The sequence below is a fragment of the Rhamphochromis longiceps genome, linkage group LG11 (genome assembly GCF_057381845.1).
Source record: "Rhamphochromis longiceps isolate RC_006_pf linkage group LG11, R_longiceps_female_GT1.1, whole genome shotgun sequence".
In the NCBI taxonomy this organism is placed as follows: domain Eukaryota; kingdom Metazoa; phylum Chordata; class Actinopteri; order Cichliformes; family Cichlidae; genus Rhamphochromis; species Rhamphochromis longiceps.
In genome coordinates this window covers 4,448,772-4,469,993 of record NC_140567.1, presented here as the reverse complement: position 1 = coordinate 4,469,993, position 21,222 = coordinate 4,448,772, and the positions used below count along the sequence as shown (strand labels likewise).

Genomic DNA, 21,222 nt, shown 5'->3' with positions numbered 1-21,222 from the left:
TGAAAGGCTGTCCTTGGTGGAGATTCTTCACCGGGAATTTAAATCCTTGCGAGAATCCCTGGAGTTCAGCCAGCAGCAGGTGGAAACGCTCGCTGCTGAAAATGCCACGCTAAGGGAGTCGGTGAAATGTCTCACAGACAATGTTACCCAGCTAAATAGAGAAAATAAAAAAATAAAAGAAACAGTTATTGATCTACAAGCTCGTGGCATGCGAGATAATCTCATATTTTCTGGTATTCCAGAAGCCGCTGGAGAAGACGCGGAGACTATGGTAAAAAGCTTCATCAAAACCCACCTGAAGCTGCCGGAGGACACGGTGAAGAACATCGCCTTTGATAGGGTGCATCGCATCGGCCCCATGCGGGCAGCGGCCGGGAGACCACGTCCTATTGTGGCCACATTCGGCCACTTCAAACAAAAGGAACAGGTGAAAAGCCACGGCAGGGAATTAAAAGGAACGGACTTCAGCGTGAACGACCAGTTTCCCAAAGAGATCCTGGAATGACGCAGGGTCCTCTTCCCAATCCAACGCGGCTTCATCCAGAAGGGCTCCCGCGCTGTCATTGCTGTGGACCGGCTGTACGTGGACGGACAGCTTCACCGTGATCCCGACATCACTCCGTGGCTGTATTAACTTCACACCAGATAAGAATCCGCTACACCCTTTCCCTATCCACTCACACTAACTTGCATTAACATCTGTTTAACTCAAATCGCATCTTAAGTGTAATATCATAGCAAAATTTACACCGTCACTCTCCGTCAATGGTTTAATTGGATTGTTTCCGTTTTTTTTCTTCTCGTTTTTTTCCCCGTCTTTTTCCCCCTCTTGTTTTTATGCTGCTCACCCTTGTCCTTGGTTTCTTCCTTTTTTTATTTTCTTTCACTGCTTCGATCACCTGCTTCCACACACATCCACAATCAACATCCTTTATTTCGACACATACGCACAGCACGATCATGCAAAATCATGCGCTCAACGACAGCGCATTTACATCAGTCAGACAGCGCACACAGACCTATAGGATACACACACTTAAGCCAAGCGTACTCATATTAGTAAATATGCACACATATAGTCAAACTCAGGGAGCATCTCGCCACACATTTTTTCTCTCTCTCCTTCTCTTTATTTATCAACAAGTGAAGTATTCTCTCCACCTGTCTAAGCGACACACACAGCGTACACCCCTAGTTATACACAGACATCTATGGGCGCACTAAGGTTTGTTACATGGAATATAAATGGAGCTGGCTCCAGAGAACAGGCAGATGTTGTCCTTTTACAAGAGACCCACAGACCTCTTAGAGATTCGAATGAACTTAAAACACCTGAGTTTCCTAATGTGTTCTCAGCTTGTTATAATTCTAGACAAAGGGGAGTAGCAATTTTAATACATAAAAATATTAATTTCACAGTACTCGATACAGTTATAGATCCAGAGGGCAGATTCTTAATCATTAAACTATCTATACGTGATAAAAAGCTATGTATTGTAAGTGTATATGGTCCAAATGTTGATGATCCCTCATTCTTTCACGGTTTTTTCAGTGCACTCTCTGAACACTTAGATGGCACACTTGTTCTTGGAGGCAACCTCAACCTTGGACTAAATGAAGAAATAGATAGGCTCAGTACAGCAGGAACTCGCCGCAATTGGCAGTCCACAAATATAATCAAACAGCATATGAGCGACTCTTTGCGATGCATGGCGCTCCCTTCACCCCACCAGTAAGGAATATACTTTTTTCTCACATGTTCATCACTCCTACTCTCGTCTGGATTATTTTTTTGGTCAGCAGCTCACTGCTGAGTAGCATTTCAGACACTGAGATTCACCCTATAGCTGTTAGCGATCATGCTCCTGTATCTTTAACACTAATGCACAAGAATAATACTACGCCAAGTAAAATACATCACTACTTAAAGATGAAGACTTTATTAAATATTTTAAAAAAGAGTGGACTTCATATTTAGACTATAATGACACTCCCGGAACTTCAGCATCTGTTCTATGGGAAGCAAAGCTGTAATGAGAGGTAAAATAATTTCTTTCTCATCACATAAAAAGAAAGAAGAAAACAAAAATATTAAGGAATTAGAAAAAAACATTACATCACTAGAAGAAGCCTACGTGTCCCACCAAGATCAGGAAACATTGAACAAAATATGCAAAACAAAACTAGAATTAAATGAGATGATTGATAAAAAACAAAACAAAATTCTTAGTACAAAGACTACACTTTCAAAATTATGAACATGGTAATAAATCCGGTCAATTTCTAGCAAACCAGCTAAAAATAAATAAATAAAGAACAACTATAGGTGCTGTTCAAGATTCATCTGGGAACACAATATATGACCCGAAACAAACAAACAACATTTTCAGGGATTTCTATAAAAGATTGTATTCACCACAAATAAACCCATCTAAAAATGAAATTGATCAGTTTTTGGACAACATAACTCTTCCAAAATTATTAGACACTCAAGCAATGGCACTGGATTCACCACTGACACCAGGTGAACTCCAGGAAGCCCTGATAAGTATACCCAATAATAAGGCTCCAGGTCCAGACGGCTTTCCTGCAGAATTCTACAAAGAATTCTGGTCGATTCTAGCACCAGTTTTTTACAGAACGTTGTTGGAAATCAAAGAAAAGGGCTGACTTCCACCAAATATGAATTCTGCAAACATTAATCTCCTGCTAAAACCAGGCAAAAACCCTGTATATCCCTCAAGCTATCGTCCAATATCCCTTATAAATGTAGACCTTAAAATAATCTGCAAAGCTCTCTCAAAGAGACTAGAGAAAATAACCCCCCTCTTAATTCATCCTGACCAAACTGGTTTCATAAAAGGTAGGCACTCATCAAAAAATACACGCAGATTACTTAATTTGATAGACTACTCATACAGTAAAAACCTTGAAACTACAATATTTTCTTTAGATGCATTAAAAGCATTTGACAGAGTTAACTGGAAATTTCTATTTGCAACTTTACACTAATTTGGTTTTGGATCCTCTTTCATAAACTGGTTAAAAATATTATATAATTCCCCAACAGCTTGTGTCAAAACAAATGACCAAACATCCTCAAGCTTCTGTCTCCTGAGGGGCACCACGCAGGGATGCCCACTTCCCCCTTCACTGTTTGCAATTTTTATTGAACCACTAGTAGCAGCAATTAGACAGAATTCAGTAATGAAGGGCATAAAATGCAAGAACGTGGAACACAAAATCAGCCTTTATGCGGATGATGTGTTACTTTTTCTCCAAAACTCACAAACCAATATCTCTGGGGTGATTGAATTGATAAACTCTTTTGCAAGAATATCAGATATTAACTGGTCAAAATCTACACTCCTTCCGATTAATTGCTCCTTCCATAATTCTTCTTCTACACCACTGCAATGGGGAAATATAAAATATTTAGGTATTAATGTTTCTCCCAAGCTTGTAGTGTTTTCATAAGCTTAAAAACACTACAAAAGACCAAGGATAAAGGAGGATTAGTACTACCTAACTTTCAGCACTACTTCTTAGCCAACAGGCTTCAGTTTATCTCAGGATGGCTAAAACATACCTTCTTAGATGAACCTTGGCTAGATGTAGAACAAGCACTTTGCAATAATATAGAGATTTCAGATCTATCATTTATCAGCTCAAACATCCAACGACATGAATGCTTCAAAAGCATCAACATCAGCTCTTCTCTGACAGCATGGTGGGAGTTTCTAAAATTGAGTCTTCATTAATCCCATGCAAACGTACACCTATCTGGAACAACCCTGACATATTACAAAACAATAATATGATAAACTTTTCAGATTGGAGTGATAAAGGAATCAAATATTTAGAACATATATTAGAAGGAACAGAATTTATTTCATTTGACAGACTAGTTACACAATATGGGATCAACAAGAAAAGATTTTTAGAATATCAACAAATTAAATCCATAGTAAAAATGAAATTTAAACCGGGTCAAGTTGAACTACAAACACCACCAAGTGTGGTTCAATTTCTTACTCTTAAAGCCCCCAAATTACTTTCCAAAAGATAAAGAATGCTTTCTAAAACAGATGCATCAATATCACTTCCTATTGCAAAATGGGAAGCGGATTTATCAGTTAACTTAGACCTAAACTTCTGGTCTCAGATTTGCTTAAAAACCTTTCATCTAATTAGAAATCCCAGTCTTCAATTAATTCAATACAAAATACTACATAGAGTGCACTATACAGGTCATCGGATGTTCAAGATGGGCTTTACGTCTACCAACAACTGCTCACACTGCCAAACCAATTCACCGGACAATTATATCCACGCTCTTTGGTTCTGTCCACCAGTTCAGAAGTTTTGGCGCGAGATATGTGAAGACTTATCGAAGTGTCTGAAATGTAACATTCCAGCTTCCCCTTTAGTGTGTTTGTTGGGCAGCTTAGATAATGTCACTACAGATAAGAATATAGCCCATATGGTTTTCACTGCCCTATGCATAGCCAAGAAAACAGTCCTCATGAACTGGAAAAATAAAAATAATCTTAATTCTAACAAATATAGAAATTATCTATTAGATTAGTGTTGATACAGCCTCTGCCACCACATCAGATCAATTGCTCTGGGCTCCTTTGATTAGCTCTATCACCTAGTGGGGGTGGGGGGTCATATTTTGGTCCCACCTTCGCTGTTGTGATTGGTGTGGGGGTAGGGACAGGCTTAGGGGGTCGGGGGGTTCCCCAGGAGCATCTTCCTTGGAGGGCACAACCCGGGGTTGCAGAGTGAGTTCTTCAGGAACTCACTCTGCAGGAGGGGGAGATACAGGAGAGGTGGAGAAAGATCTCAGTCTGGGCGTCTATTGTCTTGTGTAGTCTGGAAGATGAGTGGATGACGGTGTGGGTGCAGTTTTCTCTGTGGTGGGGCCGGGCGGTACTGTTATGATGGGCCCCGGTCCGGATGGGCCTGGGCCCCCTTTCCCTGGGGAGTTGCAGAGTATGGGGGGTGCCTACTGGGGTCAGCGTGGGAGCTGGCCCCAGGGAGGGGTCACTTGCCCCTCCCTTCCTTCCCTCCCCATCTCCAGCTGCCTCCCTCTTCCCGCTCCACCACAATCACCCACACATGCAGGGCCTTGGGGTAAAGGTGTGTCACCAGGGTGCAGGGGAGGCATCCCCCCCTCTGTCCCCTTCTGGCTGCCTGTGCCTCAATTTTATCTCACAACTTAGACATTCACATTACTCACACTCTCATAACACATACATATAGGATCTTGGGGGTGGGCACGCTACACGGAATACAAAAGACCATCAGGGTGTACACCTCACCCCTGGCGTTGTTGCCCACCTCTCAATTTTAAATACATGTAGACATTGAGGGCTATCAGGAGGAGCTATGCGCTTACCTGCTGCTCTCTGGCAGGTAGCTCCATGCCCTCCTGGGTTTTAAAAGGCACCTTAGAACACACATGCATCAACACTACATATGAGCGGGCGGAGGGAGGTTTGGAGTCTTCTCTCACCCCCGCTCTCTGCGACCTGCTGGAGCGGGGGTGCTAAGAGTAGGAGTTGGCCATCCGACTGGGGTTTGGAATGTGGGGCCTCCCTGCTGCTGCGGAGTCGGGGCGGTCTCTTTCTCCCCACCCCAAGGAAAATGGTAACACCACCTGGGTCTGGGTGCAGTTTCCCCCTCCTGGGGCAGGGGTACCTAGACCCGGGGCTAAGAGTACGCTTGGGGAGTGTGATCCTAATGTGATGCACGTATGTAAATCCTGGACCAAATTTCATATAAAATGGTAAACGCTTTTCTAGTCCCTAAGGACCCCAAAGCGCTTCACACTACATTCAGTCATTCACCCATTCACACACTGGCGATGGCAAGCTACATTGTAGCCACAGCTGCCCTGGGGCGCACTGACAGAGGCGAGGCTGCCGGACACTGGCGCCACCGGGCCCTCTGACCACCACCAGTAGGCAAACACGGGGTTAGTATCTTGCCCAAGGATATTTGGCACACAGCCAGGAGGCAGCCTGGGATCGAACCACCGACCATGTGGCATGTTGACTCCTATGACAAACTGAAGCCTTTTGGAATCTGTATAAATGGAGCTATTGATGGCTTTTCGAGAGTTATGATTTGGCTTCATGCCTGTTCAACAAACAATGATCCCAAAGTCATTGCTGGATATTTCATAGCAGAAGTTGAAAAGAGGATGGGAACACCTGCTAGGATTCGCTCTGATCTGGGAACAGAAAATGTCATAATGGCGGAGATGCAACAATTCTTGCGATGGACTATGGATCCGAACGTCAGAAACTGTTTTATTACTGGATCCAGCAATCACAATCAGCGTATTGAAGGCTGGTGGGCCTTTCTGAGACAACATCATGCTCAGCACTGTATAAATCGTCTCCAGGAACTAAAATACCATGACTGCTTTTCTGGATGTTTTTTGGACAAGCAGCTCATATTGTTTACGTGCCTGAACGTCATCGAGGTATGTAACCATGTTTATATTCTTTTAATGAGTCATTGCGGGGCGACTGTGGCGCTGGGGGTTGGGAAGCGCATCTGTAACTGGAAGGTTGCCGGTTCGATCCCCAGGCTCTCTGTCCTGGTCGTTGTGTCCTTGGGCAAGACACTTTACCCTACTGGTGTTGGCCAGAGGGGCCGATGGCATGATATGGCAGCCTCGCTTCTGTCAGTCTGCCCCAGGGCAGCTGTGGCTACAACTGTAGCTTGCCTCCACCAGTGTGTGAATGTGAGAGTGAATGAATAGTGGCATTGTAAAGCGCTTTGGGTGCCTTGAAAAGTGCTATATAAATCCAATCCATTATTATTAGTGTGTGTGTGTGTGTGTGTGTTAGAGAGAAAGAGAGACATGGAGAGAGAATAAAAAGTTTGCTTTAACACCCATCATGCACCATCCCTATTATCACTGGGTTCAGGATATGAAAAAAATGCATATTTCACTGGCCAGAAACATAAAATCACACTGTCTAAAACAATTCACTTTTAATAATTACTTCCACAGTATCACGTGTTTACCACTGTTATTCTTGTTGTTGAGTATTTTTGATAAACTCTGTTTTTCTGACTGTCACTGTGTGGTGCTTTTGGGTAACATGTTGAGCCAAGAGAAATGTGTTCTTTTACTGATATGAAATTTTTTAAAATTCTTAATATTTAATAGGAAGAGCTGCAGCAAGTTGCACATATGTGGAACACCCACATAATACGCAGAAGCAGAAATGCTGTTGTTCCAAGTGGACGTCCGATTCTCATGTACACCATCCCTCATCTCTTTGGAGGACAGGATCAGAAAAGACAATCATTATTTTGTTTGGATTGTCGGTTCAAGATAGTAGCAAGCAAGCCTGTCTAAATATATTTAACCAAATCTGTGTACTCCAGTGAAGAATCAAAATTAAAGCAGGTCCTTGTATTAGTATTGCTTTTGTTTTTTTAATATTTTGACTGAGACATTTATGCAAAAAACAGGTGTTTGCTTCCCATCTAAAGAAAACATTTGACATCTGTTTATTAATTGAAATGAGAACATTGAAGTAAATGCTTGAATACGCAAAATGTTTTAAAAATAAATCAGAAAGACGTGCATTGAATAATTTCAACCTTTTGGCATTTCCAATTATTTTTTTAACTGAATTTCTATTATATCTGATTTCTGTTTAAGACTGTCGAAAAAACATTTTTTGCTGATCCCATATATTCTCATTCATGAAATATTGTTTTCAATTTTACTGAAACATTGTGCAACTGTTATTCACCCACAAACAGTTTCTTGTAAATAAAAATTCTGCATTATTTAATAATTAACAAACACTGTTAGATGTTAGCCTCCCTTTTATTTGTGTTCAAGGAAAAGAAAACACAGACTCTTGATAAACACTACAAAACTTAACTTGTGTGCCAATTTTCTGTGTCTTTTATTCCAGTCAACTATTGCATCAAACACATTGCCTTCCAAAGTTATTCCCTTAAAATATGTTCTAAACAAATGACTGGTGGAAAGGTAAAAAAAAGATACTTGAAAATAATTAATATTAAATCTTTTGAATTATTACTAAACAAAACATCCCCTCTAGCAGACATCTTGTATCCAACAAAACTGTACCACAGACCTGTGGAAACGACCTTGACACATGATAAGAACTAATAATAAGCATAGTTCACCTCTTGCTGCTAACCATATGAACTTATTAAACATAATTAGTTAAAAGTTTTACTAGTTTAAATGTTAAGTATGAAAATTTAAACTGAAATCTACATATTTCATGGTGGAAACAAATTGATGTTATCCACAATTTTTGAAAATAAATTCAAATATGAAAAAAAGAATGTTTGGTTTTTTTTTGTTTTTTTTTTTTTGGGGGGGGGGGGTTACTAATAAAACACTTCCCTGAAATTTAAGCTCTTTCTTTTTTTATACAATGATGTGTTTCCTGTTTGTGGGTTTAACAAACTTTATAGCTTCATAGCCCGTCATTGTTAGTGCAAACCTTTTATTCTTTGGTTTAAACATGATGGACTTTAATCAAGCTATGCTGAACTCATAAGAGCTTTTAGCAGCCAAAACATTGTCCAGTTCATTTCGTAGTTCTGGGTAGGACGTGTATGTCCATGGTAGTTCCAGAAGAGGGCCGCGTGTGTGTGCCACAGGTCGTCGTGCCAGTCCATCCACAGGCGTGAACAGTACCTCAACCTTGTCAACACAGATGACATCTGACCCAGTAAGAAACCTGAACATCCTTCTGAGCCCTGTATCTTCAAGTCCTCTGATGTACTGGTGCAGAAATCTGAAGCTCTGCTTCTCTGCTTGAGTGGTGGGAGAGACAGTAAGCAACTTCAAAAGCTTTCTCGTTGTTGGCTTTTTATCTTCATACATTAGTAGGACATCTTGTGGGCTTTGAAAAGCTTTTAGGAAGTGGCTTGCAACTAAGGACATTTTCTCTGCGGCATATGCTGGTTTTTGGATTAATTGTTTGTGTGCGACTTTCAGAAGGCCTTTTAAGTTCTCTTTGGTTGGAAGCACTGATACATCCAGGCGATCCATGAGATCCAGCACTTCATCCCTGTCTTCATCTGAAAGATCTTCTTTTAGTGCCCTTTTTATCTGATCTCTATCTGATTGACTTAGGTAAAAGAAAAGACTTTCAAACAGCAGATCATCTGATACTTGATTCTCACCGAAGATGAGTGCCACTGTGAAAACAGGAGCAAGGCGACAAGGGAAATATCCATGGTCTTGAAATCCCTTCAGTAAAATTCTACCCATGGATTTCCACTCTTCTTCCTGCCATTTAGGAAACAGTGATGGCACTCTGAACTCCTCTCCTTCAGCTGTGTTGTCCACAAACTCTGACCAAAATGCAGCATACACATCTCTTGATACACCGTCTGCATCAGCTCCTTTTTCATCAATGTAGGTGTATTTTAGAGGTTGTATGAGGAGTGCTGGATCTTTGAACTGGCTGATCATCTCCTCCAGAATAGTAACCCTGTGAAGTTTGATGGTAACGCAGACAATCATATGATCCTGCAGAGCTTATTGCTTCATTGCTTATAGATGTATCTGGACTACTGACTGCTGTGTTTGTTGGAGGAAGTGTAATGGATGTGATGACCAGATCATCTTCCTCAAACTGCAGGAATGGTTCATCTATTACAGTGTCATCAAGTTGACAAGACAGAGGCTCTCCAAGGGAGGGTCCAATCATTACCTCAGATGTGTCTAATAATACATCTTCATCAGCATTCCTAGATTCTGATGATGAGACCACAACAGTGTGAGAAGCTTCTTCATCTCCTTGATGTGAGTCAGTCAGTTGTGTAACATTGTTTACATGTGTTTTCCCTCTATCATAAACTTCTTCATCATCTTCATCATTGGAAAATCTTCTTGTGCACAAGTAAAATCTCAACATTCCCATTTTAAGTGCTGAGTAGAGTTCTCCAACTCTGACATCTCCACCAAATACAGCCTCTTCCTGATAGTCTAATATGTCATGACCAGTGTTGGGACTAACGCGTTATTAAGTAACGCGTTACAGTAACTACGTTATTATTGTGGTAACGAGCACGGTAACTAGTTATTATGCCAAAATCAGGAACACGTTAGTCGTTACTGGGATTTAGATAGGCTCGTTACTCGTTACTTCGTGTGGTGGCTATCACGGAGCTTCCACAGATTCAGTAACATTAGCAAGTGGTGGAGGCCAGCAGGTGGATGAAGGAAAAGGGACGCAGAAGGAAAAGAGACCCGAGGCGGCCGCTGGTCCAAGTATCAGGTGAACTGAACTTCAGGTAAGAAGTTATGACCTGCAGTCTATCTGGGTCAGATATAAACCAAGTTTAGGTGGAGTTTATTTTCGTTATTCTGACTTTTTCTGTACTGCGTGCTAGCTAGCATGACGGAGTTTCTATACAGCTGGGTGGTGCTATGAAGTTAATGAAGTTGAACTTTATTTTGTTCATAAGTTATTAGAGTTGCCAACCGTCCCGTCTGGTATTCAGAGAAAATATTACGCGTTTCTTATTGAGGTGAAAGGGAACAGTTTGTCCCGTAATTCAGCTACAATGAAAAAGACACAAAGCTGGAGTTATTCTGTGTTTACGCTGCACAGCTGCCTCTTCTTCTTTCATTCTCCCCCCTCCCTCTCCCGTTTCTACTTCAATCATGAAACCTGATCAATGATCAGCTGATCGTCTCTCTTGTTTGTTTATCGCCCACTTTGCGCCTTAAGAGGAACCAGCGGATGTCGCGCTAAACAACAGCAGCACGTTTAAGCTTGATCAGCTGTTGTTAGAATTTATTTAATATTAATTTCTAGTATCAGCTGATGTTTGCTGGAGCCACAGCTGCAAAAAAGCTGCTGGTCATGATGTCGGTTTGTATATCTGGTGAGAGGGAAACATGAAGATGAAACCAGGAGATGTCCTTACTGGATCATCAGAGCTGTGATGGAGAAACAGGTTTACCTTTTAGCTGACATGAATGAGTTGAAGGGAAGTTATGAACTGTTTCTGAGAGACAAATAACCCCAGGATCCTTTTTTAGGTAGCTGACAGCTGGTAACTGTGCAGCAAAGTGTTGCCAGGGGGGCATGTAGGGCATTAACAGGGAGAGGTGGGCACAAAGAAATACTTTTCTTTCTTATTCTCATTTAAAATGTCTAGCTTTTAAAAAATAATTATCTGAGTCTTACAACAAACGATTGATAGATTGATGCATATATACCATCAAAACAGTGAACATCACTGTCACAACAGCGTTTGTTTTCATTCAAAGGCTTTATAATTTTTCCTATAATGGTGGGCGGTCTCTAGTCAAAATGCCTGGGACGATTTTTTTTTCCCAGTCCAGCCCTGTATGCAGCTCATCTGCAGTCTGGTGTTACCTACATCTTCCTATTCAGAAGGCAGAATTTCCGAGTTCTGAGTACAATCAAAGCACCACGACTGCAGTTTTTGTGTTGGATGTAAAAGGCGCACATGACGCTGTGGAGTAGGCTAGAATCATGGCAGCAGTCAATGACGGTCCAGGCGTGGGATTTCTCTCGTGGAAATATACACATTATCTTTTCCTATCTATTGGTAGGTGGCACAGTGCACTTGTGGCAAGTAAGCAAGCTAGAAGACTGGCAAAGTTATGGAAGAAACACATTAACAAGAGAATTCTGAGTAAAACCAAAGTTACTTTCCCTAGTAACTAGTTACTTTGAAAGTAACGAGTAACTTGAAGTAACTGAGTTACTTTTGAGAGAAGTAACTAAAATGTAACTAAGTTACTATTTTAAAGTAACTTACCCAACACTGGTCATGACTGAACACCTCCCATCTTCCAAAATTGCTTTTTCCACTTGGAAAGAAAAGATCTTTAGCATACTGTAATATGTCAGCTTTTTTGGAGTCTTTGGGCACATCAAAGGTCCTTGTTCCTCCTCCTCTGCGCTTTCTCACTTGCTTACCTTCATGGATCCACCCTAACTCAATTTTTTGAGTCTTTTTCTCAGTCCATTTGTTGTTTTTTGCATATGTTCTTTTTCTCTTAGAAACAAATGCCTCCTCATGATCAGGTTTCTTCTCATTTTCATTGATTCCCATCTTTTCCTTCAATTTTTCAAGCAATGAGTTTTTTCTTGATTCCTTAGTACTTGCACCACTGTTTTCCAAGCAGAACTGTCTGGCAGCTATCCGATCACCATATGTTGGGATGTAACCAGACAGGGTCTTGTCTTCCATGAAATCAATCACTGTGGGATCAATCTGTAATAACAGAGATATTTATTAGTATACAGAAGTACAAGGTATACCTGCTGCCACACCACATGAGGTACCTCACTAAAGAAATGTATGTAAATTTCACATGTGTTTTGATAATTGTCTATTATTATTTTAGTGGCAGCCATCGATATTTAGCATTTATTCTTTTCCTCTCTTTATGCCAGCAACATTAATCAGATTCTCTAACATGTCATTAATAGAAATATTACAGTATATACAATGCCCACTTTTGAAAAAGTAAATTAGTATTCACGTATCTTTCAGTTGCACAGTGCACAAAGGGTTTAACTCATTGTTTTTTTAAATTGAAGCCAAATATCAATATAAGCACAGTTTAATTCATTTGTTTTATATAAACAAGGAAACATTGTGCATCACATAATATAGTGATATATTTAAGAAACCTGGAATCTGCATAGGGTTAATTAGTAACAATTAATAACCGTGGTCATAACCACGACCCAGGGTTATACAGTGGGTTAATTTGTTTTACATTCTCGATTCCATATAGATCCACACCAATGCAGCCTACCGTTATGTCCTCACGCAGTCAAAGCGAGAGAAGCGAAAAGCGCCGTGGTTGCTAACTTAGCAATATGTCACATTTTTAGATGCTGTAACTTCGTAAAAAGCGAGTTTTACAAATTTCCCCCTTGAGAGAGCACTTACGCGTTCTTGTAGCATTCATAAGAGACAGTCCTCAGGTACACCACGATTCCGAAGAAATCTCAGAAGTGGGCTATCAGTGTTTGTGTCTATGTTGAAAGCAGGGCATTGAAAGTTAAGTGCCAGTTCTGAAGAGCGTGAGCTCTCCACATCTACCATGGATTTGGGTTCCCGAACGCAACGCGTTTTACATTCTTACAATAAAAAATGTTATTCTAATGGTACCTTTTTTTTACATTTGTACAATATATGATTACGTTCGTACAATATGATAATTATATTGTACGAACGTGATAATTATGTATATTGTAATAACGTGATGTTATGTTGTTCAAACGTGAAAAGTATATTGTTAGAACAATAAACTTTTCACATTATAACGTGATATACTTCTATTTTCCTTTTGCCTGGGTGGCAGCTCTACGCTTCCGTAGAAGAGAGCAACAGTGGAAGAATTAAATATTCGACAGCACCTGGGTGGAGCACGAGCTTTAAACTCATGCACAAGAGAAATGTCAAATAAAACAGGTTTGTGATCAGAAAACACGGAATCCCCAATTTCCAAATTAAAAACAGATAAACCGCACGATAACACCAGGTCAAGAGTGTGCCCCTGCTGGTGTGTAGGGCCTTGTACAAACTGCACAAAGTTAAAAGATTGAATAAGATTTAAAAACTCCTGAGCAAGCAGTCCATCAGAGCAACAGACATGAATATTAAAATCACCAACTATTAAAATCCGATCATATTTAGGCACAATGTCAGCCAAGAAACATGAAAAGTCATTCAAAAAGTCTTTGTTAAACTTCGGTGGTTGGTAGATTACTGCACACCCAACTGGTTGAAATGTCCCAGTTCAATTATCAAAAGTTCAAAACTGGAGGGGGAACCGGTACATGGAGTTGTTTGCAATTAAAGTTATTTTTAAAAACTGTCAATATTCCTCCTCCTCTACCTGATATCCTTGGAGCATTTAAAAATGAGCAGTCGGAGGGCAATATTTCAGAAATGAAGCTAGACTCACCCATTTTCATCCATGTCTCAGTCACAAAAAGGAGATCCAATCCATTTGAAGAAAATAAATCATTTAAGACAAATGTTTTACTTGCTATGGACCCGGCATTTATCAAAACCCATCCTCGTTGGAGCTGGAGTCTGGGCGGAAGTTGTCTGTGAAGCCCAACTTAATGGGCGCAAATTCACAAAGTTTATTCCACAACGCCCAAGACGTGAAAAACACCGGCGAGCAGGCTCACGTCCACTCGAGCGTACGACAGGAACCAGACAAGGAGCAACATGATCCAGGAGATGCCTTGGGATGCGATGGAATAGACTATAATCCACTGGAGCAGCTGCTAGAGAAAAAGTAAGGCAAGCTTTAAGCTTCACTAGCCGACCAGCACGTTTACCGCGGCGTCTGCGACGATGCGTTGGAGCAGGAGGAAGTGCTCCGCGTAGCAGGTAAGAAGGAACATCAGGAACATCAGCCAGGGATAGGGGATACCCTGTTGTTTGTCCTTGCTGATTTGTCAGAAAATATTAAAGATCCAAAAGTTTTTAGCGTTCATATACCAGTCGCGAGTTGATTTGGGTGGCACAAATTGTAAAAAACAAAACAAACAAAAACAAATTGACAGAGACAGACGGCAAGCCACACACACCGGCGCCAATTGTGTTATGATAAATTACGTAATAACTACAAGAGAAGACTTACCTTTGTGGAAATGCTTGGAGCAGACTAACGTGTGAGCTGGAGTGTTCTGGGACGTTATTTGGTCTTCGAATGGCTGCAATCCAGGCCATCCGTCGCCTCTTTGTTACTTTGGAAACATGGCTCGAACAATTTCTCTTCCACGACAGAATTTGATAAAAAAAAAAAAAACAGCTGGCTTCCCGTGGCTGTCATGCGACCGGCTATTGCGGTTAATAATACAACAGCTTCTTGCCATTTTTTGTGTTTCTTTTTATCGCTGTGTGACTGTTTTCTTGTGAAAGCCTGCGTGCGCTTGTACCATTTGCTCTATTGGTGATTCTAAATTGACACTGTAGGTGTGAGCGGTTGTCAAGTCTCTGTGTTGGCCTTGTGACAAACTGGCAACCTGTCCAGGGTGTGCCCCACCTTTCAGCCTATGGTAGCGGGATAGGCTCCAGCAAACTGTGAATTGAATAAGTGAAAGAGAACAAATGGATGGACTAAAGCTGCAAGGCTAGGACATCTCTGTCTCACGTGTTTTGTTTCCAACACCAACCTTCACCCCCGAGTGAAAGTAATAAGCCCAGTTTTACAAAAGTGCAATTTTAAATCACTGAAAACTGGAGGTACATAGCTATCCAATTAAATAAAATAGCTTGTGAATTGAATTAATATTTGACATTTAAAAAGCGTTACCACTGGGGATACCAGCTATAGCTACCAATTTATTCCTAATGTACTACTTCATTTTCTGTTAGTTCTATCTATAGCTGTTTTCACACTGTAGAGCTGAACTTTTGCAGACATTACCAGGAGGAACTGAATGTGACAATGCAAATGTCCAGGTCAGCTTGAATGTGTGCTGCCTTCTTTGTACTCTACTGTACATGCAGTATAGTGTATGTTCCTTAACAAAGACTAGTTAAAATAAATTCATTGCAGGCTGGTTAGCACTATTGTCTTATCAGAGAAGATTGTGGTATAGATTTGAGCACGTCTGCTTGACTTTTTGCTTGAAGGTGTATTCCAGGGATAGGCTGCAGAAATAATACCGTGTCTTGTCTTTTATCAGAGGAAAAAGGTTCTCCTTGTTCTTGTCAGTCAGGAGCCAGAAAAATCAAATGCATCAAAAATTATTGACATTTTTTTCAAAAAAGAAAAAAAGCATAGTAATGTTCTTTATTTTCTGAAATATGTCTTTTATCTCTGCAGTTTCCTGTTACTTATTGGCCTCTATCAAAAACTGATATGGGCTAAAATCTGACAGGGCATATAGCCATTGGTTGATGGAGCTTTTTTTTAGACTGAACCCAAAGGAAATGTCTTTAACCATCAGGCTGCCATCCTGTGTCCTCACTTTTAGTGGTTGCTATTGCATTTATGAAGATTTATCTTCAGAGAATATAGGTGTGATAGGAGAATTTCTTTGATAAAAAGGGAGAGGTGTGGAGATCTTCTAGATGGAGATAAGACTGACCTAGGTTATCGGAGACTTCACACATGTCTTGAATGTCTTTCATCCTCAGGCCAATGACATCCACAAAGTCCTCCACCAGACGGAAAAGCTCTTTGATGTTTGGCCCCAGCTGAGAAAACAGAGACACATGAGAGCAGAATAAAAGAAAAAGGATTATGGATTTGAGGCAAATGTTCTGAAATGCTGTTCGAGCACTTGACACACAAAAGGCCTTTTATAGGAAATCTGGAATTTGAGACAAGTATTGCCATAGCGTCCTGTTTCAGTTCAGTGTCACAATGTCTTATAGCCCACACTACTATAACCAACATGAACATTTACAATTTGTACATCACCATTTTTTCTTTTTGATGACAGGAAATACACTGCAGCTTTGTTCTTATTTTCAATACTGAAGAAAAAGACGGCACACGGTTCTACTGAATGCAGGTGATGAGAAATAAATGGCTGTGATAAAGGCCTCAAGGCTAAAAGCTTGACTTTTTGATTAAATACATTGCAGTGATGCAACATCTGCTATTACATCAAATCACATTTTTTTTAAATGGCAAAATAAGTTAGGAAACCTTACATTTCTAAGCAGGGCTGCCACGGTTGGAGTTAATCACCGCTGACAGAAATGGCTGTGCTACTGTAAAGAGGCCAAAAGCAGTTCAAACTCAAAAGGTCTCTGAACGTTTGCGAGTGCCTTCGCCACAGCCTAGATCAAAGAGGGGCTTCAATATTATGAAAGAATCTGAACCTCATATTGCTTGTAGTATTAAATGGCACAAAAATTATTTTAAAAAGTGCAAATATGAATGAACTATCAGCATGAAAATGCAAAATGCATCTTTTTTAGTTTAATCAGATGTGATTCACTACTCCCCAATGTTGAAGATAATAACGATAGTAAAGTAAAGTGGTTGAAATGCTAATGCTCGCTCTCCTTCGTGTATTCAGACCATGCTGGGGGAACACAGAGTGTGCCATTTCCATTTTAAGATATCTGAAGCAGTTGGAGTAGAGCAGCTTGTTTTATTTAGCATTATTTCTCTGTCTGCATGCTGAAATTCCTGAGAACAGGCGGATGCTGGACAGCTTGTTGGAGGCACAGAGTGAATAAGTGCAGCAGATGGATGAGTGGGTGTTTGCGTCATTATCTGTAGTTATTTCTGTCTTTCAGCAATTCTCGCATTCCCCTTTCACTTCTCCTCTGTCTGTAAAGACACAGGTGGGCTGTTTGTCCACCTGTGTCTTTGTCATCTCTGCTGCCATCAGGATTTCTCCTTGATTGTTGAAGTTATTATTGCTCACAAAGTTCAAAAGGAGCTGCAATTACAGACAAGGACAGGTCCTATTTTAGAAAGAGAGGCTGATACTAACCAGTTGTGCTTCCTCCCATCTCTCCTTGTTTTCTTCCATCAACAGATTGCTGACTGATTGCACAAAGTTCTGGAAAGGAAAAAAATGATTTGCATTCAGTTTTTTGAAATCCTTCTAGACCCTTCTTAGTGGCTGCCAACTTGGTTATGTAGCAGAATCTGAGGGACAAATATTTGGACAGTTTTTAGCCAGAAATTATAAGTTTGTTGCTATTCAGACAAGGAGAGACTAGAGGATCTTTAAAATCTCACAAAGGACAAAATAGGATTTACAACTTCATCAGTAAGAAGTAAATACAGCAAAAAAAATTAACTGCATATTTTACAATATACTTTTACTAACGTGTGCTTTTTATTAAGATACAAACTATAAAATTCCAGGATCTGGTGAAGTTTAAAACAGTGCAAATAATATATAAGGCAAGGAAAGGGATGCTCCCAATCGAAATCTTAGAAAGAGAAGGAAGGTATAATTTTAGAGGGAAGCAGAATTAAAAAAAACAAAGAGTAAGAACAACATTGAAAAGGATGTCTATTTCAATAGCAGGAGCTAAATTCTGGAATGAGTTAAAAGAAGAAATAAAAGGTCAGTAGTGATATTAACCAGTTTAAAATAAAACTCAAAAAAGAAATTTTAAATAAGTAAGAATGAAGAAAATGCAATTAACCCAAGACAGCAGTCAAAGTGATTTTTATTTTCTTCTGTAAATTAGCAAATCTAAATATAGTTTTAGTTGAATATGAGAAAATATTTTTTGTAATGTTATGTTCAAAGTTGAAGGCATTGTATACGTTTTTGTTGTTCAAATTTAGATGATGAGGATGTAAACCTGAGGGGGTAGGGCTAAATAAGTATATACTTCTGCCTACTCCTTTTCAAACAACTGCATGGAATGATTTTATGAAATATTGGTGAATGTATATGTTTGAAATAAAAATGAACTGAACTGAACTTTGTAGCCTAGATTGCACGTTGAAATAGAATATCCATTCATCCATCTTTTTTATTCCTCTTATTCAATACATTTGTAGTATAAAACATAGGTTCTATATAAGAAACAGTCAATTTACATTGTTAGGTGGGTATAGGAACACAGCCTTTCCCAGCTGGAGAGCAGAAGGCATCAACTGAATATCAACATGTATAAATTTGTCATCCTGTGTCTTTCACCTCTACCAGGCCACCAGCGACCTGTCTAGGGTCTAGGTTAGGACTGGATTTTTTGTATTATGACTCGTTAGCCGGTGATTGCTCAGATTTATTTTTTATTTTTTGCATTCATTTCAAGTAGTTGCAGCCATCATCAACACAATCAACCACTGGGCAACAAATTTTAATCGCAGGGAGATTGCACAGGGTGGGAGGTAACCTGTGTCCAAAAAACATCATGGTGTAACTCAAATGGTGTGCAAATAACTGCTGTCTAACTTAGAAAGATAGACAGATTGCCAGTGTATTGCAGTCAGTCTGCATGCAAGTCTGAAAGCAACCACGTCTCTTTGGATTAGTGGACTTAACTCTGCTGGTTCTATTCTGTTTATACTCCTGCATGAAAACAAGGTTGCCTTAGTTGCCCAAGTCATTTTGCAGGGACATGGCTATCCTCCAGCCAAGAGGTTGTTTGTAATTACCAACCTGCTCAATCCACAGTTTCCAACCAGTGTTTCGCATTATATGTAGCCATTGTAGGTTTTTTTTTCTGTTTAATACATTTTTATTTGGGTATTCTAAAAGGGCAAAAACTCTATAAAAGGAATATTCAATTCAATTCGATTTTATTTATACAGCGCCAAATCACAACAACAGTCATCTCAAGGCGCTTTATATTGTAAGGTAGACCCTTACAATACATAGAGAGAAAAACACAAAAGTCATATGACCCTTTATGAGCAAGCACTTTGGCGACAATGGGAAGGAAAAACTCCCATTTAACAGGAAGAAACCTCCAGCAGAGCCAGGCTCAGGGAGGAGCCGTGACAGGTTGGTGTTAGAGAAGGAGGCACAAAAGAGTTAGACAACAAGACAAAAATCCTAGCTCTAACCCTACATGGGTTGCCAGTGACCTTTTGGATCTTAAGAGATTACCTGTAAGGGAAGAAGACACTTTCACACTGTATTACACGCTGCAGCACAGTGGTAAAACCGTGTACCAGCTCACCCTCGTGTCCTCATTGCTGGGGCTGTAATATGTCCTCCTGAAGATCTCTGTCATGTTCTTCAGCACATCTACAATGGCCAGCAAATCACCACTATAGCTGGTTCCATCACTGGATATTTCCCTCAGCTTTGTCATTACTTCTGATACTCCATCTCCCACAAGGCCACGCTGCGCTTTGGACAGATGCTCCCGAGTCTAGCAGAGAAAGTGGCTTCTGTTAGTTTTCACAGTTAGTGGTCAACACAGCAGCAGTATCCATGTCTTTTTTTCAAAAGTGATAACACAGCATAATAACAGTTCAATGTAACTTAGACTTAATGAAAAAAAAGAATTAACATGTATGCCATGTGTCATACATTTTTACCCAGACACAGCTAAAACATTGCAATATCTTCATATGCATCTTTTGCAAGTTATTTAGACTCACTAAAGTCTGTATACTGCGATAGTCATTAGAAATGCACTTCATATAAGTGGGATTCTCCCAGTAGGCAATGCCCTCCTCATCCAGGGTGCAGCGGCGAAGGATAAGCCCTGTATGGGGAAACACATGAGGATTAACCTTCAATTATTTGGTGAGCCCTTGTTACATCATGCTTTTACAGGACATGCAAATGTAATCTTTCTACATGCAGGAAGAGCTCACCCATGGCATTGGGAGGACAGCGTACTGCTGCTGTATCTCCAGCTGGAGTCATCTTCCACACAACATTAGAGTAGTTGTCTTCTCCACATATTTCATGTGGTTCTGTTACCAGAGAAACATCAAAGTGTGTCATGCAATTGTATTAATCACATAACCAGGAGGTAGACTGTCTAAGTAGTGCACTTTTCAGTCTTTGATGTAGTGGAGCAAACTGCGCCCACCCACTGACCTGGGCATCTCTTTTTGTTACAGCTGCGGACCTCTTCCCGCTCTCCAGGACAAGGCTGCCCTCCAAAAAAGGGCCCATAACAAATCCGGTTTCTCTGCTGACTCCCCCCTCCGCAGGTTTTAGAACAACCCGACCACAAGGACCAGGTCTGCCACTTGCCATCCACTAAGAGAATGAGTGAATAATGATAATGAAATACAACAGGAACATGTAAATTTTACACATTTGCTATCAATGAAGTGAATTTAACCATTATGCGGACCACAATGTTCTGTTTTTATATTTATGAAATCTCATTCAGCACAGTTGGCTGAAAAAGAGATCGCCATGGTGGATTGTCCACCTCCATCTCGCCCTGTCCCTAGCATCCTCATCTTTCCCACTAATCCCTCTGCAGGTCCTCTTTCACTACATCCATGAATCTTCTCAGTGGTCTTCCTCTTGCCTGGGAGCTCCATATTCAACATCTTTTATATACACTATCCCTTCTCTCCACATGTCCAAACAATCTCAGCCTTGCTTCACCAATTATGTCTCAAAAGCACTTAACCTGAGCTGTATCTCTGATGTCCTCACTCTAACCCTGTGCATCTGGATCACTCCCAATACAAATCTGGGTATCTTCAACTCTGCCACTTCCAGCTTATCCTCATGTATTTTTGTTAGTTCTACCATCTCCAAACTG

The 21,222-nt window shown here is 40.4% G+C and overlaps 1 protein-coding gene and 1 pseudogene across 2 annotated transcripts in view; both read right to left on the bottom strand.

Moving 5' to 3' along the window:
• LOC146658437 (adhesion G protein-coupled receptor B1-like) overlaps nucleotides 1-21,222 on the bottom strand; it is a 211,937-nt gene that overhangs the window by 83,729 nt on the left and 106,986 nt on the right. For both annotated transcript variants that reach the window (XM_085422057.1, XM_085422056.1), the window contains 6 exons: nucleotides 20,538-20,702; nucleotides 20,309-20,410; nucleotides 20,090-20,196; nucleotides 19,663-19,857; nucleotides 17,505-17,573; nucleotides 16,140-16,248 (listed from right to left, as the gene is read on the bottom strand). In XM_085422057.1, the coding sequence (XP_085278183.1) occupies nucleotides 16,140-16,248; nucleotides 17,505-17,573; nucleotides 19,663-19,857; nucleotides 20,090-20,196; nucleotides 20,309-20,410; nucleotides 20,538-20,702 (747 nt within the window). The remainder of the gene's footprint in view (nucleotides 1-16,139; nucleotides 16,249-17,504; nucleotides 17,574-19,662; nucleotides 19,858-20,089; nucleotides 20,197-20,308; nucleotides 20,411-20,537; nucleotides 20,703-21,222) is intronic.
• Nucleotides 8,555-13,215, bottom strand: LOC146658439 (uncharacterized; annotated as a pseudogene).